At 36.7% G+C, this 26,297-nt stretch overlaps 2 protein-coding genes and 1 pseudogene across 2 annotated transcripts; 2 read left to right on the top strand and 1 right to left on the bottom strand.

The window, feature by feature from the left end:
* Positions 1-216: 216 nt before the first annotated feature.
* LOC119987938 (anaphase-promoting complex subunit 6) lies at positions 217-10,557 on the bottom strand. Its single transcript, XM_038832844.1, has 16 exons — positions 10,158-10,557; positions 9,367-9,501; positions 8,344-8,417; positions 8,028-8,067; positions 7,727-7,772; positions 7,433-7,512; positions 7,041-7,222; positions 6,820-6,945; positions 4,487-4,561; positions 3,610-3,735; positions 2,902-2,971; positions 2,469-2,551; positions 1,996-2,109; positions 1,683-1,782; positions 863-898; positions 217-537 (listed from the first exon to the last, which is right to left on the bottom strand). Exons 1-16 carry the CDS (start codon positions 10,401-10,403, stop codon positions 433-435), a joined length of 1,638 nt encoding a protein of 545 aa, XP_038688772.1. The 5' UTR covers positions 10,404-10,557; the 3' UTR covers positions 217-432.
* Positions 10,558-10,603: 46 nt separating this feature from the next.
* Positions 10,604-12,873, top strand: LOC119987939 (putative pentatricopeptide repeat-containing protein At1g53330). The gene has a single exon (XM_038832845.1). It carries the CDS (start codon positions 10,673-10,675, stop codon positions 12,047-12,049), a length of 1,377 nt encoding a protein of 458 aa, XP_038688773.1. The 5' UTR covers positions 10,604-10,672; the 3' UTR covers positions 12,050-12,873.
* Positions 12,874-16,201: 3,328 nt separating this feature from the next.
* On the top strand, positions 16,202-19,676 carry LOC119989974 (annotated as a pseudogene).
* Positions 19,677-26,297: the final 6,621 nt, after the last annotated feature.

The raw sequence follows: 26,297 nt of genomic DNA, 5'->3' as shown, positions 1-26,297 counted from the left end.
TTACTCGAATCCATTTTAATGTTACCCAATAATAGTCTGGTGTTTGTTATTTGGTTTTCTAATTCCTTTGCAAGTGTTTGTAAATTCCTATGCCACTAACGTAGTGCTAAGCATAACGTTTGCTAAAAGTGCTGTGATTTAAACCTTTTATAACAAAAAATGTCAAATGCAAAATTAATGCCAAAATATATTGGTGACAATCAACCAAAGGAAACTGAAAGGAAGAGAGAACTTCGTATAATATTACAGGATAAGCCAAAGTTATACGTTCTAAGATAAACGCAAAAAATTTTAAAAAATAACTTCACATGGCACTAGCACAAAATGAAAAGTGGTCAGGGGTAAGTAAATTGACTCCATTTGGTATTCATATAATACATACATTACATGCATAGAAAGAGAATCCACGCATCAAACATAGAAATTCTCATTCTACAGCAACTCACTTTCACCATCCACGCCACGACGAGCCTCATCTACAAGGGCTATACTTAACATTTCAGTGCAGAACTGATCATCAGGTTTCAACCATAAAGCCTGATTGAGAAACAAGAAAAAGGAGTAAATTACAAAACAAGCCGAACCAAATTAATGTTTCATAGATTACGCGACTTCTTTTCCCTATCTACTTTCAGCAATGATATACTGCAGAAATGGCATGAGATAAAAAGTCAAAAGTATGATTGTAGTTCGTGGTAAGCGAAAAATTAAAGTGAGATCAGTGATGCAATGCAACACATCATGGCAGATAAACAATGTGGGTTGAATAGGTAGTTTAACAGACAAGGCAGATAAGGTTGACCGGTGCATTACAAAAAAAAAAAAGGAAAAAAAAGAGAGAGGAAGTTCCAAGATAACCAACCTTGTGATAGTATGTAACAGCAGCAGTAAAATTATCCTGCATCAAAATGTAAAAGTAAGAGAAACAAAACTGTAAAAAAAGACACTTGATAACATAAAAAACTTTCAATGATCAGATCACTGTACAATCCAAGCAACAATACGGTAATTTGATAATATTATAAATAAACATATGGCTGTTGCATTGATTCACTTCAAATACACATCCAATTGGATGTTGCACCAAATTACAGTAAAGAGAGTTTCTCAATCTTGCCATTTAAAATTAGAAGATTCATTGACATACTAAAAAAATTTTAGTAATAAAAATATTCCAATAGAGGGCCTGCACATCAAAATCAAGAATTACTAACAAAGGAAAAACAGTAAATTGGATCTGAGTCAAATCCTTTAGCAAGGATTTCAAACACACTAAGTAGTATGTTATGTAACCTTAACCTTCTCATCATTAATGAAGTCACAAGGCTCCCCAAAGGTTTTTGGTTCCCATATCACCTGTGGCTAGAGGAATTTGAAAAACACTGACCAGATGAACCAAAGCACCAATTTTCACTGTGAACCAACTTACCAAATCTATTTGCAGCCAAAGAACCAACTTTCTTCAATACCCACTACCTTTCCCAATATTTTAAACATCTCTTTCTTGGTAATAGCAGCCTATCTCAAGCTACAGATTTTTCCTCATATCTCATATGTCAACCACCATATAATTCTTTGCATTTCAATGAAAATGTTATGTTTGCTTTTGCATGCAGTTGATGTTCTATACAAAGTTAAGCTAGAAGATAGAAAGCATCAGGAAGAAAAAAGACGAGTTATACCTGCAAATGGTACGTGTATGCGAGACCTGCGTATGTGCTCAAGCTTCTTGTTGATAATGCAAGTGCTCTCTCATAGCATAAAATTGCATCGTTGTACATTCTGATAGATTAAATCCAAAAATCAGGCACCATAAACTTTTAGCTTTAATGTTCTAGAGATAGGTCCTTCAAAATCAACTTTCCAGGTAAAGATGGAGCACAAAGCATAAATGATGAAATATCTATCCACAACAAAAAATTGAAATTCCATTTAAGTAGATAGAAGTTCAACATTGTGAACCCTCTGATCTAACTACATAAGATCAAAACATACTTTAGCTTTCGGTATGCATGAGCAAGATTCACGACGGTTGGCTCCCACATTTCACTTAAAGGGGATGGAATGTGAGCCAAAGTCTTCTCAAACCACCAAACGGCTTTACTATATCTGCAAGTGTTGCAATAGTCAATGTCATACTGGTCAAAATAAATGAACTCGTAATCCATTCATCAATTGAAATTTTTTTACGAGCTATCACACAACGAAAGGAAAAAACACGTCAAACACTCATGATTCAACACACTAAAAATTCTTTTGACAATGATGAAGATGAAAATGAAAAATTGAAAACACTTTCTAAGGAAGTTTCTTGTGCGCTCTTCTAGAGAAAACCTAATAGATGCTAATGTTCGCGACTTATAGTAAAACGCGGATAAGTCAAACTTTCATGAACTAAAATGCTGATAATAAAAACAACACACAATATTTGCATAAATCACAAATTCAAGTGATCAAAGTATCCTTACTCTTTCATATGATAAGCAACAACCCCAAGTTCATTGTGTACAAGTGGGTCTGATGGGCAAATTGTCTTTGCCTGCATGAAAAACTGGAAAAAAGAAAGCAAGAGAAGGGAATACTCATTACGTTGAAATAAAATTAGTCATCATGAGGAAGCAACAAAGAAGCTATGAAGGCTCGTAAACTTTTCCCCCTTCTGGTGGCTATATTAGTAAGTACGGTTGTTATGAGAACTGTAGAAGTCATTTTGTTTTCAAACAACATCCCTCCTCAACAGTTTCAAAATTATGCATGTCAGGGGAGTCACAATGTAGCTTTCATACTGATACAGTTAAAAGACTTGAAAATGCAATACTCCAGATCTGCCATGATACCTCCATAAAAATAATTACCGAACATTTCACATCAAATTCAAAAATTAGAATAACATAAACTCACCTGATCAGCAAGCTTATAGCTGCGGGTTCGCATGTACTCCATTCCAATGAACAAAGTTGGTAAATGGCACCTGGAATAAGAGAATATCAAGATCTAACCTGTAAAAAGACAATTCGTGAACAATAAGAGGACTTCCGTCACACAGCATGTATATTACATCGAGTAAAAGAGTTATCTATAGGGATAACATCATAAATTCTCTATGTAGGCTACTTGACAAATATTAATGAATAAGCAAACCATAGTTTAGGAACCTTACCAAAAACATGGTACTGGTACATTGCAAGTGTAGTAGAAAATAGAATCAGATCGTATTACACAACAACTGAGAGAGAGAGAGAGAGAAGGGGGGGGGGAGGGGGAGGAAGCAGGTATGAAAACTCCAGTTGCAATTTCAAAATGTTAAATTAAAATCTTTGATCACTATAATAAAAAACATACCAATGCAAAGATGCTGATAAAGAAATGCCAAAGTGAGGATAAATAAAATGGAAAACAGACAGAACCCAAACACAAAACTATCAGGAAAAGAACCGAGAAGAAACCATAACAATGCAAGTGATTGCTCAGAAAGAAATATAATGACCAATTTTTTGTTTCCATTCTTAAAAATAGAAAACAAGAAACACCACCAAAGAGGCAATATTTACCAAGATAAAAAGAAACCAATAAGTTTTACATAAACTACGAACAACGCCAGCAAATTACCCTGGAAATAAGCGAGCAGCAGTTCTATATGCTGACATTGCTTGATCACCCTCTTCTTGAGCAGAATAAGCATTTCCGTAACCTATCCAAGCAGGCAGGAAAGTTCCGTCTATACTTGTAGCCTTGCTGTAATATAGAGAACGCACGGGATAAAATGACATGTAAAAAAAAGAAAATAATGAAATCTAACTTATGAAACTTTGTGCAAAAAGAAAAACCAACAGAACAGGCAAGTGCACACTTAAAACTACCCATCCCCAGGCCAGCAGAGGAGAATACAGAAGAGGTTGAGAGAGAAAGAGAAAGAGAGCGAGAGGAAATAGAGTTCAGGTAGTAGCGCACATCAATTTTTATTCAACCCAAAATGATCGAAACTTTACAGATAATTCACTCACAATTAGCTTCAACATTTAACCAGCGAAATTCGTAGCAAGTCTAAAACTAATAGAATAAGACAAAATTAACTTTAAGAAAAAGGTCAACATCCTGCACACAAGGACCTGCCAAGGTCTGAGAAAGGTATGTAAGTAGACTAATCCTTGCATTGAGACTTGAGAGAAACAATCACTGTGGGGTAAGCAAATGAAGCCTAAGTTGGAGGCAAATCATTTTTAGCTCTGCTGCCAAGGATCACCCACTAAAATTAAAACTCGAAAGCACTCAAGAAATCAGTAAGATCAGGATCTGACAACAAGAAGCTGAGCCATGTGATAGGGCTGTTTTTAAATCAAGTAAATTACCGTTTGAGAGCCGCATCTATTCCTTGGAGTGAAGAGTCAACAATTAATACTAATTTTGTTGCACACACCAGAAGAAATTAAAACAATAATAAGAACAGAGGATAGATGCTCAGCATTTTGGTGTGACAAATGACTACCTGAAATAACGACGTGATTGCTCATACTTCTTGATACAAGAGTAGTAGCATCCAACCGCAAACCATGATAAAGCCCTATAAATTGATAAATGCTGTAAATTAGACAAATTTAAGCAACTAAAAGCTTACATGTCCAAATGCATAGCAATCCTAAATGATGACCACAATTCATTTCTTAGCTGGCAATGATGAAATATTTTGAGAACACATGAGAACACAAGCTCATCTTCACTTTTCCGTTTATACATGGAAAGAATCACAAAAAGCAACAAAGGGAACAAAGATTTTATTCCTCATAAAGATTTTCTATTCCTATCCTTTCAAGTTGACTAAATCATAGAGCAAACTAAAGCAGTGGTTGTATGGGTTTCCAACTTTTTCCACCCAACAGGTTAGATCTAAGACTTTATTCTGTCCTCTACAAAGCCCTAGACTGCACAGCACAAGGAGTTTGCCAAGACATTAGGATCCACACTTTGGCCAAGAGGAGTAATTTCACTTTTTTTTTAGATCGAGCTTTAAATCGAAAACCATTTTAAAGAAAAGGAGACATCTTAAATGAAAGATTTTGTCAAATGGTTATTGTGTAATCTGCAAAATGAGAGACAATGATTTTTCTCAATTCCTCTTTCAACTTTGAGTATCCTTCCAACATCCCTTCAACAGCTAACAAATATCTTGCTTAACCAACCAATAGAGCTCTCATCATAGAGGTGATAACATACCACCTTACCTAAAACTAAAAGACTATAGCATGGCTATCATTATTGATGGAGAAGAAAAGGGAGAGGATGTGAGCTTTATTATTGCCACCCGTCAGCAAAACCCATCTTTTTGATAGAGAAAGAATAGACAATATACAACCTATTAAAACAGGACAGCCCCCATCCTACAACTCAAACACCACTAGGCCTGAACAAGAGTGTACATTGTCATATAAAATAAACACTGCTGCAAAAATCCCTCTAGTCGGCGACTAGTCGCTAGTCGAGCCTTGCCGCTTCGACTAGAGGGTAATCGGGCCACTTAGTCGGTGACCCGATTAAATACCGACTAGTCGGGGCGAGTCGGCCTGATCGGAGGATCTGTGAAGCACCATGCGGCAGATCTGTGACAGATCTGTTCTCTGTTGTCGATAGCTCTCTCCTCTATGGGTTCTCACTCGTCGACGGCTCTCTCCTCTCTGGGTTCTCTCTCGTTGACGGCTCTCTGCCTCTTTGGGTTCTCTCTCGTCGTCGGCTTTCTGCCTCTCTGGGTTCTCCCTCGTCGACGACTCTGCCTCTCTGGTTTGTCGATGATGCGCGTCTCTCTGGGTTCTCTCTCGTCAACGACCCTGTCTCTCTAGTTTGTCGATGACGCGCGTCTCTCTAGCTAGTCACAGGTTGACGCCTCTGTTTAGTTAATGTTTGTGAATTGTGATATAATAATATATTAATATCTGTGCATTGTGATATCCTCGTGGTTACAGAACAACCAAACAAAAATGTTTTTTTTAACGTACACCGCCACTTGTTCTAACATGAATTCCAACCACAAAATCTAATATTGTTTAGTAGTCCCGGTTCCATTACTGGCATTACATGAATTCCAACCACAAAAGTGTTTTGTATATATTCAATTGCAATTCATTTTTTAAAAATGATGAATAACTATATTGTATATATATAATTGTATGTAAGAATTTGTCATTAATCTATATGTGTTCAAGGTATTATTTTCATTTATATATATATATATATATATATATAATTAAAAAAACTCAAAACGATTAATCCGATTAATCCCCGACTAGTCCCCGATTAATCCAATTAATCCCTAGTCCCTGCGAACCACCTAGGAGCCGACTAGCGATTTTTGCAACCATGAAAATAAATATTATCAGAAAGGACAGGTGACCCTATAATACTTTCACTTTCATCCTTAATAAATATATCATTTTCGATTTTCAAACAGAGAAACAGAATCCATAACACATAACGATTAAGCAAAAGTTACAAATTCAGAAGCTTATGCATACATCTATTAGATCGGGATTCAAATTTTCATACGATATACGTTTACCACTTTTCTATGAGAGATAGGACAATTTTCGGGTCCATATATCCCGATGTTGAAGGCCCTTACCCCAACTAGAAAAAAGAATAGGGAGAAGAAGAGTTCAATCCAATGTCTCACTGACCAGGGATTCTTCATTATGGTTATCACTAGAAACACCTTTTACTTACATATCCATCATCATATTAAAATACCACTAATTGATGCATGAATGATCATGATCATAAGAAAAAACATCCCACGCCAGACCGTATAGCAGAGGACAGTAAACTACTTACTTTTGAGGATAATCCTTCACTAAATTGCATGCCATAAGATAAAGCTCGTTTGAATGTCCAAGCTCCATTGCAGCAACTAAATGCACCAAGGTACATTTCAAATGAAAAGGATCTTTTTCGAGCAGTCTGCAAAATAAAACATAGAACTCAGGCCTGCTAATAGCATCTAGTATGCAAACTTTTAGTTGTGTTTCATCTGTTCATAATCACCGCGGACTCACATGGAAGTCAATTCAAAACATTTTTGATATTCACCACACTGATGGTAGTATTCTGCTTTGCAGGCCAAAAGGTCAGTGTTGTTCCTTAGTGTATGCATGAAGGAGGGGCCAGAGGGGTCATTATTGCAGGTTTCTTTTTCAAGCTCTTTGAATTTGGCTTCAACAACATTCTGTTTGTCATACTGAATATCAAATAAAGAAAAGATAACCGGTCAGCACAACGCAAAGTAATATCAATGTTTGACACTTAAATGGATAAACATACAATAAAATGGGCATAAAACAAATATGCTGAAGCATTTTACTAACCTAGAAATGCACAGATAAAAATAAAAGAAATGTGACTTATTTTACATTAGTTAGAGTAAAGTATCGAGTTGCAATTCGGTTACCTTCTTTATCAAACATGAGTAGAAGGAAGAGAGCCATCCATCTTCAGAATCAAATTGTAGTGATGAAAGTACACTAGTTTCTGGGTTGAAACAGAAGAACGAAAATGAATACCAATCTCAAATCCTCTAAATAGCTATCTCACACAACAAGGCTTAGAGAGTTTTCCATGAATGTGACAATGGTGGGCAGGAAATACTCCAGAAATTTGATTCATAACGCAAGGCAGGAACTCCCTTCTCTTTCATTAAATGCAAAAAAATAGGAGTGAAAAAAGTTTTTTGGAGACATGTTACCTTCTTCACATGTAAGCATGTGATTTTCAATGAGGCATTCCAGAGCCTGAGGAAAAATGGTGAAATAACTATTAACAATATTACAAAAGTAAAGTATTGGGGCAAAGATTTATGTCCAGAAACCCAAGAAGCAGGAAAAATAGCGTTGTTGTAAAGATGTATCATGAATACCTATGTATCATGAATACCCAGGCCTTCTGCATTCAAAGGGTCAAACATGTAGCTAGTATAGTACAAGTAGTAGTAGAATAAAAACAAAGTAGAATGAACTAACAGAACAAAAGCAACATGACTTGCATACCTCATAGCACAAAGGATCAGCTTTTATAGCAGCTTTGTACCTTCAATAGCAAAAGAAAGTAGAGATTAGAATTTAAGCAACATACAAGGTTATATGATAAAACTTGACAAACTTATATAGAGTTGGGAGTCCATGTTATAAATTTGATTTTGTTCATTGAGACAAAGAACTACTTAAAGGATGAAAAAACTTTTCCTAGCATCAAAACAAGAGAAAAGGAAGGGAGCAGAGAAGAGTTTGTCAAGTGGCGTGCTGGAATTCTTGCCGGGATGACTACTTTCATAGATGAATAATAGAATTCGCAGAGAAAACTAACCATTGCCGAGCTTGGGCACGATTTTCCAGAGCTTCATATGCCCTACCTCTTAGAAAACATATTGCTGAAGAGATCTATAATGCAGCAGGAAAAAAAAACACTAATCAAAAGTGAACCAATATGCCCTACCTCTTAGAAAACATATTGCTGAAGACATACATAATGCAGCAGGAAAAAAATACTAAAGAAAAACATAGAGGCATGGAGCAATATGTACATCCTGGAATTTATACATGATCAATAGATGCATCTCATATGTTAGGAATGCCAAGCTATGAAATGATAAAACAAAGACTTCACCAACTTCAGGTTATCAAGTAAATGACTAAATACATAAGTTCTGCAATAACTTCATCAGCCATCAGAAAATGGTAACATAAAATAATACAAGTGACAAAACACGAAATTCTTTCTCATATTCAGATAATAATGTTAATCAAAACAAATTGGTAGACTTGACAAATGAAGCAGCAGTCATGTGGCAAACCATTTCCTAGCATGCAAGAGATGAAAGAATTATAATATTATATATTCATCATAAGAAATCAAATGAGGACATTTGCTCAAGCTAACTTATTGACTATCTTATTCTTGTACCACATCCAAGCACCATTCGGACTAAACAGACAATCAACCATTTCCCATGGATTTTCACAATTTTTAATTTATTTACTTATGAAGTAGTTAGTTTTACTTGCTAACATAGGCAATAACTTGATTTTCAAATTACATGCAAGAAACACATTCTATCCTACTATGAACTTGGAATACTTGGCTAGAAACAACTTGTAAGCATCATCTACGCACTTCCATCTCCAGCAACACAGGATAATAACAAAAAAATGTAGGTATTCATAACTTACTTTACAAACTCTACATGAATCAAGGCACTTATGTCAAATGTGCACAGTATATAGAGCTAAACACTGAGCATTTCAATCTAGAATAGTAAACAAAATGGTGTGGAAAGTTAAATAATAGCATCGAACACAAATTTGTAAATCCAATATGGTAAGACCTTACATTGATCTCACGATCTTCCCCATCTTTATCCATGTAAATGACATTGCAATCTTTTGTGTCATACACATTCCCATCTTCATCCACTTTAGCATCCCCAAGCATCAGCAGACATTGATCCCACTCCTTAAGTTCCTCCTGAACGTAAATTTTGACAATTAAAGCCAATATTCGTAAAATACAAACTACGCAGTCAAGTAGTATATGTATGGGGTTTCACCTCTGCCAAGCTAAGGGTAAATAACATTCAATGCCAGGTCAAATCGATGGCTAGGCACATAAATCGATATAAAATCAGACATCTTTCCCCATTATTCCTCCATTTTTTTAAAAGAACAGTTAGTAAATAAAAAATTCTTCTACCGACTCCTGAATTTTGAATTTTCCCAGATACTTTATCCACGAAACTAAAACATTTCATTGACAAGTAATCCATGTAAAAGCTAATAAGTGAATAAACAAATAAATTAAGAGCTGCCCTCTCAGTTGACTACGTCAACAGTAAAATGGACCATAAATATCAAATATATAATTCAGTAAGCTAAATCCAGAAATAGAAGGTCATTGACACAAAATCCAGGCCACCAAAGCAAGACTTTAATTTGACTCACATTTACACAGACGCGCATGTGCCATGAAAATCTTAAACCCAATTGACACCCAAAGACCCTAAACCCATCTATATATTCATTTAACTCATTAGAAAATGCAAGTGTCAAAGTGTGACATTTCGAGAGTTAATTACGCCAAATCTAACATTTCAGTGGTCAAATGCAAAAGGTAGAAGAAGATACAAGGCATTTGGCGGCAAGGTAGCGGAAGCGAAGGTCACGAAGGACAATCTTGGAGGCATTAAGGAGGTGGAAGGCACGGCGGTAGTGGCGGCCGAGAAAGAGAGCCTGCGCCTGCATGTAGATGTCGGCAGGGTCGTCGGTTAGGGCTGCAACCTTGTCGGCAAAGAATATCGCCGATGAGTAAAGGTGCTTGCTGACGCAGTCCCTCACCACTCCTCGGAGCTTGTCTATCTGCACCTCTCTCATTATATTGACTGGAGAAAATTGAGGCAAGAGACTCGATCGATCCAGAGAAAGAGAGAGTTGTGGAGTTTGCGAGAGCAGCGGGAGTGGTCTGTGAGGGTTTTGCGATTTGGGAATGCAATTCGGAGGTAAGGAGAAGGGGGGCAAATGAGCGGGAGCCCTGTTTTACGATTAAACGGACCGAGAATGGGCTGGGCCGAGAATAAAGCAACCCAAGCTCTATATATTAAGTAGTGAGGTTCCCGCTCGAACTTTCTTGCCCGCAACAAAAAATGGCGGCAGTAAAACCCATCTCACCTTTCAGACTATCTTCTCTCCTCCGCCTCCAGAAGGATCCTAACATTGCACTTCAACTATTCCAGAACCCAAACCCCACTACGCAACGCAGTAAACCCTTTCGCTACACCCTCCTTTCGTACGACCTCATCATCTCCAAGCTCGGTCGTGCAAAAATGTTAGACGAAATAGAACAAATCCTACTTCAATTGAAACAAGATACTCGAATTATCCCGAAAGAGATCATATTTTGCAATGTCATCACATATTATGGCAGGGCACGCCTCCCGTCTCGCGCCCTCCAATTGTTCGAGGAAATGCCATCTTTTCGTTGTGAGAGGACCATTAAATCTGTGAATTCGTTATTAAATGCGTTTTTGAAGTGCAGAGACTTTGATAAAATGAGGGAATTTTTTGTGGGTATTGGGAAATATGCAAGACCAGATACGTGCTCCTACAATATTCTCATCCATTCTTGTTGTGTGAGGGGTTCTGTTGATCATGCGTGGGAACTGTTTGATGAAATGCTTAAAAGGGGTTTATGCCCGAATTTGGTGACGTTTGGGACTTTAATTTACGGGCTTTGTTCAAGTTTGAGGACAAAGGAGGCTTTCAAGCTTAAAGAGGATATGGTGAGAGTTTACGGGATTTGGCCAAATGCTCATGTCTATGCATCTTTGATTAAAGGGCTCTGTGGGGTTGGTGAGTTGAGTGCAGCTTTGACATGTAAGGAGGAGATGGTGAAAACTAAGATGAAGTTGGATTCAGCAATTTATTCTACTTTGATTGATGGGCTTTTAAAAGTTGGGAGGAAGAATGAGGCTTTTGGGCTTTTAGAGGAAATGGAATCAAATGGATGCAAACCGGATACTGTGACTTTTAATGTAATGATTAATTGGCACTGTAAAAATAACGATTTTGAGGCAGCATATCGGGTTTTGGATGAGATGGCAGATAAGGGTTGCAGACCTGATGTTATAAGTTATAATGTGATAATTGGAGGGTTGTGCAGGGATGAGAAAATTAGTGAAGCAAATGATTTATTTGACGATATGCGGAGAAGGGGATGTGTGCCTGATGTTTTGTCCTACAGGATTCTCTTTGATGGGTTTTGCAATGGAAAGCAGTTCAAGGAAGCGGCATTTATTTTGGATGAGATGTTGTTTCATGGTTATGCACCTCGATGTGCTAGTCTCCACAAATTTATTAATGGTCTTTGTGATGAAGGGAATTCAGAGTTGTTATGGACAGTCTTGAACAGTCTGGGACAAGGAAATGCCATTGATTCAGATTCATGGGGGATGGCAATTTCTTTATTTTGTAATGGAGATAAGCTGCCAGCAAAGCTTGTTGATGCTTTGAGCACCACATAGAATGATATAACACTAACAGGACTAAAGTTGGTTTAATTCTGTTACAAAGCCATTTTCATTCTCCGGATTGTTATAATGTTTTAGAGTAATTAATTGGTTCTCTAAAGTTCATTGTGCCTGGAGTGAATTTTTGTTCCATTCACGGTCATTGATAAGATTGTAGATGGTCTGGACTAGTTCTGATACGGCCTAGGACAGTCTGCTCTATCATATTCGCAGACGTTCTGTATATTCTGTCCAATTCCACTGCATTTGGGATGGTCACCATTCTGTGAGATGCTGAGATTTGAAGGGGCATATGGTCTCGCATAATGCCTTGTGTGAATCAAGTTTCATGGTCAGATAAGACCTCTGAATCATGCATTGTTAGGAATTACCATTTGTGGGTGAAAGAGAGAAGGGTGACATATCCATTTGGAACCCTCGCTGGAAAGGTTTGAAGGAAGATTCCTGGTTGGAAATTTTGTTCTGTCCTCCAATCCATCCTAAGGGAGGATCCATTGAAGGCTTTGTTTCGAGCTCTCTACAGATTAGGCAGTAACAAGGAAGCTTTTATCAGTTATTACATCATCAACTCTGAATCTAATCAGAAGTATCAGTTTTTCTAGGGAAACTCATGATTGGGAGCTAGGAACTCTTCCTTGATTTCTAGGAACTGATCTAGAAACTGATTTGATATGTATTGTTCGTGAGACTATGAGAGGACAATCAACATAGGAAAATAATAACACTTTCTCAATTGTACTTGTATCTAATTACGGTACGTACTCACATGGTGTTTGATCATTGATGTTGTGATTATCGTTTCTATTTTAGTAATAAGAATGAAAATCTAAATAAAATGAGCATTTTGTTTTGGTTAAAGATTTAGTAACGATGGAGATATCTTCACAATCCCTAAAAGTCATTACACTTAATTATTCTCGTGATGAATGAATTTTAGATTTGATGAAACGCCAAGGTTTGTGTGAGAAACACTAGCGTTTCAAAGAGTACTTGTTCTTTGGGATTTTAGTGAGGGTGGGTGTACAAGGATTTTGGGTTGAGATTGAATTCAATGGCTTTACTCTCACTAATAAAGAACCGGTATTCTCTCCTAAGTCTCATGATCTCTTTTTTTGCAGTGGCATACCTGAGTTTCCAAAGGCTCTTGACGAACTTTAAAAAAGGAGCTCTCTTAAAAAAAATATAAATGTGGTATGATACTTAAATGAGTTTAGAGCTACTATAACACTAATAATTTTTCAAAAATATGGGGTCCTGAGCGGCGGTTCATATCTCCCCCTCCAAGAGACGCCCCTTTATTTTTGTTTGATGTTTTTTTGTTGATTTGGTGTGCGTCATAGTGTATTTATTGAATCTTGGTATCGATTAGCTTCTGCGATGCTCAATAAGTTGTGTCAAAGATTGATTGAAGTTACAACAGTACTTCTTCCCTCTCTTTTTTTAGTTATTCTTAATTGGTTGAAAGTGACACAAATATGTTCTGACCTTAAGATAGAAGACACTATTGCCGCCTAAAACCCTAGATGAACAAAAAAATTCTTTCTTTTCAATCTCAAATGGAAAAAACATAGATGTCTAAATAACGTAAAGAACAAATCATCTTATATATGTGATGACATTAGGCATGTTTGTTGAATAATATACACTAGACTTTGATATAATTCTAGTTCCACAGACAAATAGGAAACATACCAACTTATTTTAATGCTTATCCCTTGCTTGTTATGAATAAAATATAGACTCTCAAGGGTTTGAAATTATTTGAAACTTAATATATTTATATTTAATTTAATTAGGGTCAACCGCTTTTAAATTTGAAACTTAATTATTTATGAAACTTAATTATGTATTGAAAACATCCACAAACCCTGAGAACATAGACATATTGCCGAACCTCATAAATTTTGTATTATTATTCTCTCTTTTTCTTTTCGATTGCTTCTCTTATTGTTCTATAATATGTGATTGTTTGTGAGGGAACCCCTTTTTATAGCAAATAGCCCATACATTAAAGTGTCAGATAAATTGATGAAAAATCCATGTGTGAGCTTGGCTTAGAGATCATATTTTATTTTTACCTCTATAGTTAAAGCAAAACAAATATTTCAATAATATAATAGGGTTGACTTATAATATGCTCTCTTTTAGTCTTTTGTCTCTTTTAGTTGTCCTATTTTCGCCGGATCTAATACCAAAAGTCAAAAGGAATATAGTAATTGCCTAACACTTATGTCATACCACCAAGATATATATATATACACATTACACGCACGCACACACATTTATATTCATCCCATGTTTTAGGAATTTGGTATTATTAAAGACAATTTCTATCATTAAATCATCACAAGACAAATTAAGGCCGGCTTCAATTTTCCACTCTTACGCTACCTAACTTACAAGAGGCAGTTCCACATGCACTTGCAAAGATATATATGCATATATTCAAACATATATACACTTAACTTAAGCAATTAAAACACATTCACCTACTATATAAATACACCTCGTACACCCACCAATTTTTCATACCACAACTCACTATCTTCACACACACATTGTTCAACATTCTTAGCATTTTCAAAATGGTTCGATTTGGTACTATTAGTGCAATTGTACTATTCATCTTTGCTTTGATATGCTCCATTCCTTCTTCGGAGGCTAGAATGTTGAACCCTAACCCTAATTTGGTTCAGGGTTTTACACCACCTTCTTTGCTGAGTAGTGTTGAAGGTCATGTTGCCATGGGGAAGCATTTCATGGTTCATGATGATCGCTCCGAACGGAATCTTGAAGAGTCTGTACCAAGTCCTGGCGCTGGACATTGAATTTGAACCTTACCTTGGTTCAAGTTGTAAGGAGTTGATATTACTACTTACCAAAAAGAAAGAGTTGATATTACAGTTCTTATTATAAGTATTAGGGCAAGAGGAGACTTGAACATTGTTCAAGTACGTACTAAGAAAGTAATTTTATTTTAAGTATATTATTTATTTTCAGGGGTTTGCTTTATATATAATGAGAAAAAGACGTGATACTCATGAAGTATATATTATAAATCATATATGAAAGTTGACATTGTATTGCCAATATTCTATATATATATATATATATATATATATATAAATGAATTCTCACATAAGGGTCTAAAGTAAGGATGTATATATTCATTCTTTAATGTTTTAGTTTTTCTTGTTCATTTGTTTACTTTTATTTTTTTAGTAACTGAAGAACCACCCAGTTCAACATACCCTTTAGACAGATGAGTAAGTGTAAACCTCATGCTGCCAAAAAAACTTGCATCACGCTGGCGATATGTAAGACTTGGCCGAAGTTCATGCGGGGAGGGCCTCAGAATTTGGATGAGCCCATGGAACCAAGATTCCACAAAAAAATCATAACTGGTTGATTCGAACTCTTAATCTTGGACACTGTAAACTCTAAATTCGAATGGATAAATAACCAACTAGGCTATGACAAAGTGGTACTGGTTACTTTTGTTGGATCTGTGGTTCAATATGTACATCCTGGAATTTATACATGATCAATAGATGCATCTGATATGTTAGGAATGCCAAGCTATGAAATGATAAAACAAAGACTTCACAAACTTCAGGTTATCAAGTAAATGACTAAATGCATAAGTTCTGCAAGGTAGCAGAAGCGAAGGTCACGAAGGACAATCTTGGAGGCATTAAGTAGGTGGAAGACACGGCGGTAGTGGCGGCCGAGAAAGAGAGCCTGCGCCTGCATGTAGATGTCGGCAGGGTCGTCGGTTAGGGCTGCAACCTTGTCGGCAAAGAATATCGCCGATGAGTAAAGGTGCTTGTTGACGCAGTCCCTCACCACTCCTCGAAGCTTGTCTATCTGCTCCACTCTCATTATATTGACTGGAAAAAATTGAGGCGAGAGACTCGATCGATCCAGAGAAAGATAGAGTTGTGGAGTTTGCGAGAGCAGCGGGAGTGGTCTGTGAGGGTTTTGCGATTTAGGATTGCAATTCGTAGGTAGGGAGAAGAAGGGCAAATGAGCGGGAGCCCTGTTTTACGATTAAACGGGCCGAGAATGGGCTGGGCCGAGAATAAAGCAACCCAAGCTCTATTTATTAAGTAGCGAGGTTCCCGCCCGATTTTTCTTGCCCGCAACAAAAAATGGCGGCAGCAAAACCCATCTCAGCTTTCAGACTATCTTCTCTTCTCCGCCTCCAGAAGGATCCGAACCTTGCACTTCAACTATTCCAGAACCCAAACCCCACTTCGCAACGCAGTAAACCCTTTCGCGACACCCTCCTTTCGTACGACCTCATCATCTCCAAGCTCGGCCGTGCAAAAATGTTAGACGAAATGGCACAAATCCTTCTTCAATTGAAACAAGATACTCGAATTATCCCGAAAGAGATCATATTTTGCAATGTCATCACATATTATGGCAGGGCACGCCTCCCGTCTCGCGCCCTCCAAGTTTTAGAGGAAATGCCATCTTTTCGTTGTGAGAGGACCATTAAATCTGTGAATTCGTTATTAAATGCGTTTTTGAAGTGCAGAGATTTTGATAAAGTGAGGGAATTTTTTGTGGATATTGGGAAATATGCAAGCCCGGATACGTGCTCCTACAATATTCTCCTCCGGTCTTGTTGTGTGAGGGGTTCTGTTGATCATGCGTGGGAAGTGTTTGATGAAATGCTTCAAAAGGGGTTTATGCCCCAATTTGGTGACGTTTGGGACTTTAGTTTGTAAAAGTCCCACATCTAAAGATGTGCACACTCATGTCTTGTTTATAAAGCTAAGCCCACCTCTTATCACCAACAAGGCCTTTTCCTAGGTTCATGTGAGTTGGGCCTAACCCATTTGCTTGGGTATAAGGAAAAATAAAATCGTGCGGGCCCGATTTATCCACGGGAACCGGACAACCCAAAACGGACATTATTATTGGTGTGGATTTACAACATGGTATCGAAGCAATTCGTTCCTGCCCACAAGTGCGGGGAGTGTAAAAGTCGGGTTAATAGCACTTTTGGGTACTGAATAATCTGACACAGTTTAACTTGGGAACTCATTTTTCAAACGTTTTAAGTTAAGCATCGTAATTTCAATTTTGTTTCGAAGTCATCACTCGGACAGATTTCTCCCCAAACGGGCAATCAAATTATCTACGTGGCATAAAAAAAATGTATATGGCATTAAAAAAATAAAAACAATGCCTCTTTCCTCTCTTACTCTGTCAGCTTCTCTCTCTTCCAGCTCCTGCATCTCTTCCCTCCTCCACTTTCTTCAACCTCTTACCCACTTTCTCACTAGATTCCGTTCACGTTTCTATGAATCTGCGTCAACTGAGTGTAGATTTGTGGAGAACAAAGCTTTACAAAGCGACAAGCAGGCCATGGATTCCGTTCAAGTTTGGCTCCGAGTATGAAGTGGAAGAATCGTCGAGGAGAGAAGCGTGAAGAATTGTGAAATTGAAAACAACAAAAGTGTCGTAAAGAACAGAAAATGATGTCGAAGTGAAAGACGAGAAGGAACTAGAAGGTCGAGGTGGTGCTTGCCAGGCCCGCAGAGATCCGTCATGGTTTCCACCACCAAACGAATGTTCAGGTAAACGAAGGTCCAGGTGGTGCTCGCCGGGACCGTAGAGATCCGCCGTAGTTTTCGATGCTGGTAGTGGTGGGGGATTCGAATTCGGTTCCGATTATGTGAGTTGTGAGGAAGTACAACTTTGGGGTTTTTGGGTTTTTCTTATTATTCTATGTTTCATCATTTTTTAAAAATAATTAATATCCAAGTCACTAATTTGTTAGGCCACATCAGCAAAAACTAGTTAACTTTGACTTTTATAAGCCACGTAAGATTATTGACTGCCCGAAAAGGTAGAAATCTGCCCGAGTGATGACTTCGAAACAAAATTGAAATTACGATGCTTAACTTGAAACGTTTGAAAAATGAGTTCCCGAGTTGAACTGTGTATTATTCAATACCCAAAAGTGCTATTAACCCTGTAAAAGTCCCACATCTAAAGATGTGGATGTGGGCACTCATGCCTTGTTTATAAGGCTAAGCCCACCTCTTACCATCAACAAGGCCTTTTCCTAAGTTCATGTGAGTTGGGCCTAACCTGCTTGGGCCTAAGGAGAAATAAAACTGTGCGGGCCTGATGTGTATGGAGGTGTGGATTTACAACATAGTTTATGGGCTTTGTTCGAGTTTGAGGACAAAGGAGGCTTTCAAGCTGAAAGAGGATATGGTGAGAGTTTACGGGATTTGGCCAAATGCTCATGTCTATGCATCTTTGATTAAAGGGCTCTGTGGGGTTGGTGAGTTGAGTTCAGCTTTGACATGTAAGGAGGAGATGGTGAAAACTATGATGAAGTTGGATTCAGCAATTTATTCTACTTTGATTGATGGGCTTTTAAAAGTTGGGAGGAAGAACGAGGCTTTTGGGCTTTTAGAGGAAATGGAATCAAATGGATGCAAACCGGATACTGTGACTTTTAATGTAATGATTAATTGGCACTGTAAAAATAACGATTTTGAGGCAGCATATCGGGTTTTGGATGTGATGGCAGATAAGGGTTGCAGACCTGATGTTATAAGTTATAATGTGATAATTGGAGGGTTGTGCAGGGATGAGAAAATTAGTGAAGCAAATGATTTATTTGACGATATGCGGAGAAGGGGATGTGTGCCCGATGTTTTGTCCTACAGGATTATCTTTGATGGGTTTTGTGATGGAAAGCAGTTCAAGGAAGCGGCATTTATTTTGGATGAGATGTTGTTTCATGGTTATGCACCTCGATGTGCTAGTCTCCACAAATTTATTAATGGTCTTTGTGATGAAGGGAATTCAGAGTTGTTATGGACGGTCTTGAACAGTCTGGGACAAGGAAATGCCATTGATTCAGATTCATGGGGGATGGCAATTTCTTTATTTTGTAATGGAGATAAGCTGTCAGCAAAGCTTGTTGATGCTTTGAGCACCACATAGAATGATATAACACTAACAGGACTAAAGTTGGTTTAATTCTGTTACAAAGCCATTTTCATTCTCCGGATTGTTATAATGTTTTAGAGTAATTAATTGGTTCTCTAAAGTTCATTGTGCCTGGAGTGAATTTTTGTTCCATTCACTGTCAGTGATAAGATTGTAGATGGTCTGGACTAGTTCTGATACGGCCTAGGACAGTCTGCTCTATCATATTCGCAGAGTGTCTGTATATTCTGTCCAATTCCACTGCATTTGGGATGGTAATCATTCTGTGAGATGCTGAGATTTGAAGGGGCATATGGTCTCGCATAATGCCTTGTGTGAATCAAGTTTCATGGTCAGATAAGACCTCTGAATCATTCATTGTTAGGAATTACCATTTGTGGGTGAAAGAGAGAAGGGTGACATCCATTTGGAACCCTCGCTGGAAAGGTTTGCAGGAAGATTCCTGGTTGGAAATTTTGTTCTGTCCTCCAATCCATCCTAAGGGAGGATCCATTGAAGGCTTTGTGTCGAGCTCTCTACAGTAACAAGGAAGCTTTTATCGGTTATTACATCATCAACTCTGAATCTAATCAGAAATATCAGTTTTTCTAGGGAAACTCATGATTGGGAGCTAGGAACTCTTCCTTGATTTCTGGAAACTGATTTGATATGTATTGTTCGTGAGACTATGAGAGGACAATCAACATAGGAAAATAATAACACTTTCTCAATTGTACTTGTATCTAATTAAGGTACGTACTCTACATGGTGTTTGATCATTGATGTTGTGATTATCGTTTCTATTTTAGTAATGAGAATGAAAATGCTAAATAAATTGAGCATTTTGTTTTGGTTTTAGCATAAAGATTTAGTAACGATGGAGATATCACAATCTCTAAAAGTCATTACACTTAATTATTCTCGTGATGAATGAATTTTAGATTTGGATGAAACGCCAAGGTTTGTGTGAGAAGCACTAGCATTTCAAAGAGTACTTGTTCTTTGGGATTTTAGTGAGGGTGGGTGTACAAGGATTTTGGGTTGAGATTGAATTCAATGGTTTTACTCTCACTAATAAAGAACCGGTATTCTCTCCTAAATCTCATGTGATCTCTTTTTGTGCAGTGCTATACCTAAGTTTCCGAGGGCTCTGGACGAATTCTAAAAAGGGAGCCCTCTTAAAAAAAATTAAATGTTGTATGTTATTTAAATGAGTTTGGAGCTATTATATATAATACTAATATTTTTCAAAAATATGGGATCCTGGGCGACGGCCCATGTCGCCCCCTCCGAGAGACCCCTCTGATAGATGCCCCTACTTTTTTGTTGATTTGGTGTGCGTCATAGTGTATTTATTGAATCTTGGTATCAATTAGCTTCTGCGATGCTCAATAAATTGTATCAAAGATTGATTCAAGTTACAACAGTACTTCTTCCCTCTCTATTTTTACTTGTTCTTAATTAGTTGAAAGTGACACAAATATGTTCTGACCTTAAGATAGAAGACATTATTGCCGCCTAAAACCCTAGATGAACAAAAAAATATTTCTTTTCAATCTCAAAAGGAAAAAAAAATAGATGTCTAAATAACGTAAAGAACAAATCGTCTTATATATGTGATGAAGTAGGCATGTTTGTTGAATAATGTACACTAGACTTTGATATAATTCTAGTTCCACAGACAAATAGGAAACATACCAACTTATTTTAATGCTTATCCCTTGCTTGTTATGAATAAAATATACACTCTCAAGGGTTTGAAAATATTTGAAACTTAATATATTTATATTTAATTTAATTAGGGTCAACCGGTTTTAAATCTGAAACTTAATTATTTATTAAACTCTGTAATTTACAATTCATATCATCTCATAAGCGTGAATTATATATATATTTAGAAAATGAAAAATAAGCTAACTTTCAATTTGGTCTTTAAAGACATGCTTGGATTGATATTTTAGATAGTTAAGTGAAAAGAGTTAATGACGAATGAGTAACTTCACTTTACTTGAATTGTAGGAGAGAGACTTAAATATGGTGAAGGAGAGGGGAAATTCCACCTCACTTAGCTGGTGAGAGGGGGTTGTTGTAGTTTTTCAACTTTAATATTGCTTTTGGTGGGAACCCATTAATATATCATTGGGGTGTGTATCAATTAATTAAATTTATTAGGCCCACACAATAGTGTTAAATAATTGCTCATATTAGAAATATTATCTAGTACCTAAAAGCTTTAAGGAAAGGGGAAATTGTGCGAGCGGTATGGTACAGTATTACTGATGTGGATTGGTTATTTTTTATGGAGGGTAAAACTGTATTTTTCAGGTACCTAGGTAGCTGGTATATAAGGGTTGAAAACCCTAGCTGAATGTACTAAGGAATTTTCTATATTGAAAACATCCACAAACCCGAGAACGTAGACATATTGTCGAACCTCGTAAATTTTGTATTCTACTTCTCTCTTTCTCTTTTCGATTGCTTCTCTTATTGTTCTATAATCTGTGATTGTTTATAAGAGAACCCCTTTTTGTAGCAAATAGCCCATAAATTAACATGTCAGATAAATTCATGAATAATCCATGTGCGAGCTTGGCTTAGAGAAGTTCATATTTTATTTTTACCTCTATATATAGTTAAAGCAAAGCAAATATTTCAATAATATAATAGGGTTGACTTATCATATGCACTCTTTTAGTCTTTTGTCTCTTTTAGTTGTCCAATTTTCGCCGGATCCGATACCAAAAGTCAAAAGGAATATAGTAATTGCCTAACACTTAGGTCATATCACCAAGATATATACACACATCACACGCACGCACACACATTTATATTCATCCCATGTTGTAGGAATTTGTTATAATTAAAGACAATTTGTATCATGAAATCATCACAAGACAAATTAAGGCCGGCTTCAATTTTCCACTCTTACACTACCTAACTTACACGAGGCAGTTCCACATGCACTTGCAAAGATAAATATTCATGTATTCAAACATTTATACACTTAACTTAAGCAACTAAAACACATTCACCTACTATATAAATACACCTCGTACACCCACCAATTTTTCATACCAAAATCTTCTCTACCACAACTCACTATCTACACACACACATTGTTCAACATTCGTAGCATTTTCAAAATGGTTCGATTTGGTACTATTAGTGCAATTGTACTATTCGTCTTTGCTTTGATATGCTCCATTCCATCTTCCGAGGCTAGAATGTTGAACCCTAACCCTAATTTGGTTCAGGGTTTTACACCACCTTCTTTGCTGAGTAGTGTTGAAGGTCATGCTGCCATGGGGAAGCATTTCATGGTTCATGATGATCACTCCGAACGGAATCTACAGTCTGTACCAAGTCCTGGCGCTGGACATTGAATTTGAACCTTACCTTGGTTCAAGTTCTAAGGAGTTGATATTACTACATACCAAAAATAAAGAGTTGATATTACAGTTCTTATTATAAGTATTAGGGCAAGAGGAGACTTGAACATTGTTCAAGTACGTACTAAGGAAGTAATTTTTATTTTCAGGGGTTTGCTTTATATATAATGAGAAAAAGACGTGTTACTCCATGAAGTATATATTATAATCATATATGAAAGTTGACATTGTATTGAGTAAACGCCAATATTATATATATATATATATTCCTTCTTTTATGTTTCAGTTTTTCTTGTTCATCTATTTACTTTCTTTTTTAGTAATTGAGTAACCATCCAGTCCAACATGTCATTTAGACAGATGAGTGGGTGTAAACCTTAGACCGTAAAAAAAAAACTCGCATCACGCTGGTGATATGTAAGACTTGGCCGAAGCCCAGTGGGGAGAGCCTCGGAATTTGGAGAAGCCCATGGAACCAGGATTCCACAAAAAATATCACAACTGATGGGTTCGAACTCCTAACCTCGGACACCATAGACTCTAAGTCCGAAGGGATAAATAACCAATTAGGCACAACTGGTTACTTTTGTTGGCTTTGAATGTACTATATATACTTAGTTGATGCGTGGTTGCTTAATTAAAAAATGCTCAACACTTGCGTCATATCACCCAAATTTACATTTTCTTACTTGAAAAATGCCAACAATCGATTAGGTGACAGCTTGTGCCCTAATTAATTTATTAATCTCATAATATATTTATATATAAATATATTCATTATTGTTTGTTGGAGTTTCATATAAGTACGAATTATGAATCCACAATCCAAAATGATATATGTCCATAATTTTTTCATCCATAAACTTACATAATTTAGGTGGCAAGTAACATAGACATGTCACAAAGATTAAAAAAAAAAAACTTTATTAAAGAAGTCACATAGGAATACCGCATGTTTATATAAGTTTACGGATGTGTAGTGCTTCCAATCCACAATAAGACAAAGGCCGGCGACAAAAGCTAAAATGCATACTTTTCAATCCAAACAAACATGACTTAGACAAACAAACTATCTACAAGTGGATCCTTATGTGTCATCTGTCTTACGTACGGTTATACATACTCAAAGCTATATATAATATATATATATATCTCCCACCAATACCTAATTTCATAAATCTTCTTCTAAGTAACATAATTAAACTCACTTTCTTCTTTATACTCAAAGCTATACACAAATCCCCCACCAATACTTCATTTCATAAATCTTCTTCTAAGTAACTTAATTAAACTCACTTTCTTCTTTGAAACTCAAAGCTATATATAATATCCCCCACCAAGACCTAATTTCATAAATCTTCTTCTAAGTAACTTATTAAACTCACTTTTTTTTCTTTCATATATTGTGCAAAAAATGGTTGGTTTAGGCTACAATACTTTAGCAATTTTGGTTGTCGTCGTGGCTATATTAGTATGTGATTTACAATATTTGGAGGAGAGTGCGTTGAGTACAAGCATAGAGAAGGAGATGCCAAGTACAAACATAGAGGAGGAGATACCACTTTTGAATGTTGAACCGCCTTCTTCTTCTTCTTCCATCGTCATCGGGGCTTTAATATTGAGTACAAGCATAGAGAAAGATATGGCACTTTTGAATGCTGAACCACCTTCTTCTTCTTCTTTCTCGATCGTGTTAAGTACAAGCGTAGAGAATGAGATGCCATTTTTGAATGTTGAACCACCTTCTTCTTCTGCTTCTGCTTCTGCTTCTGCTTCTGCTTCTGCTTCTGTTTCTTGTACTTCTTCTTCTACTGCTTCTGCTTCTTCTCCCTCTTCTACTGCTACTTCTTCTGCTTCTGCTTCTGTTTCTATTTCTCCTTCTCCTTCTCCTTCTCCTTCTGCTTCTGCTTCTGCTTCTCCTTCTCCTTGTTCTTCTTCTACTTCTGCTTCTGCTTCTATTTCTCCTTCTCCCACTTAAGCTTCTTCATCTTCTTTTTCTGCTTCTCCTTTTTCGTCTCCTTCTGTTTCTCCTTCTCCTTCTTATTAAGATGCTTCTTCTTCTAGTGGTGGTGAAGATGATAATGTCAATGGGAGGTGCTTGGTGATTCATTCTGCCAAAATTAGTCGAAATTTGAAGTCTGTACCAAGTCATGGAGTTGGCAATTCATTGTCAATTGAATTTACAGTTATTAGTCGAAATTTGGACTCTGAACCAAGTCATGGAGTGGGCAATTCATTGCCAATTGAATTCAAAAAAAAACATGTCTTTATAGAAAGGTGCGCTGTTAATAGTCCTAATTTGTAAACGTAGAAACCTAATGGATTTCTAATGTGATTAGAAAACCTGATGGTCCTAAGAGGATTAGGAAACATGTATATGTTTGTCTAGGTGTCTCCACACCGATGGTATCATGTTATCTCATAACAAATTAATGTAAACCTATCGAAATTATCATTGTCTATGATAATTCTATGGCTAGGAACGTTTATGGATATAGTAAGTACTAAGTGAACTTGGTCGTCCAATCTCAACTCTTGAGATCATGATTCACTTAACTAATTTATCAAGACTATATATAAACACTTATATAATCATACATGCATTGCGAGAAGGAAACTTTTGTGCTGATTTTCTTGTAAAATTGGGAGTGCGCTCTGGTGATTCGCTAACTGTTTGGGTTCTCCTCCTGATAACATCATGTCGTTTTTGTTTACTGATTCTGTAGGTGTTTGTCATGTAAGATCTTAGTTGTCTCTTTTGATCCTCCAATGTACCAAATAAACACTTATATAATAATAAAAAATTAATAAATAAAATGAATTGTATTGTATTAAATAATGAATAATAAATAAACCGTTTGTATAATATTTATCCTAGAAAGTTAAATCTATCCACTGATTTTTAGGGCATACTAGCTACCCACAAGGTCTTTGTGTGGCCGTTAATTAGTTATATATAATAGCGTACCTTAGGGAAGTAGCGTGAGGGGCAAGTTAATGATCCTATGTCAACTATATAATATGGTATTGCACGCAGTTGAAGCGATGCCGCAGTGGTTTGGTATTAAGCAACAATAAGTGATTGATAATTCATTTCAAGAGAGTAGTAGACTAGTAGTAGTAGATATGTAATTTGGGAGTACTGTTGCATTACTGTGTATCCAGTATTGTTTACAAAATTGGAAGAATTTCTCTACTACAAGTTACATAAATTGGTGATCATGTAATGGTTTTGGACCTAAAAAAGCTGCTAATTTGACAACATTGTGAGCATGTGCGTAATGTGAGAGTTATAATTAAGCCAATACTTGATTTTTTTTTTTGTCTTCTCGTTGTTGAATTGGATGAATTCTCCAATAAATACAACCTTTATATAAGTATCTCTACTTTCAACTCTCACTTCAGCAATTTCGAAGTTACTTCTTTGCATGGATCAAAGGCACACTAGAGTTTTTGTGAGCATCGGTTTTGTTCTCCTCGCATCGGCTTCAGTACGATCTTATTTGTCTCCAGCGTGGAGCGGGCTAGGTTGAAAGCCCAAATTTAGAGATGGCATAATTGTTCGCCTTCGGTGGACATGTTAAGCTGAGAAATTCTCAGTTATCAAAAAGAAATTTTAAGGGTTTAGAGTTTCATTTAATTTAGGAGTTAAGATTACGCCATCTTTGATATGGACTGATTTTGTGTGATATAGAACATGATAATCTAGTAGACCAGATCAAATACAGAGAGGTATTTTGGACTTGGGCCGGGCCTTTTAACTGAGTTGAACTTGTAAATCAGCTCAGGCCTGGCACAGCCTGAGGGATTGAGCCCAGTATAACATTGAAAATGGGTTAATACCACTTTTGCACCCCGAAAGATAGCTCGTGTTTCAATTTGCACACCGT

This window comes from Tripterygium wilfordii, chromosome 21 (assembly GCF_013401445.1).
Source record: "Tripterygium wilfordii isolate XIE 37 chromosome 21, ASM1340144v1, whole genome shotgun sequence".
In the NCBI taxonomy this organism is placed as follows: Eukaryota; Viridiplantae; Streptophyta; class Magnoliopsida; order Celastrales; family Celastraceae; genus Tripterygium; species Tripterygium wilfordii.
Note: the sequence above shows the minus strand (reverse complement) of the source record. Positions and strands in the feature narration are given on the sequence as shown.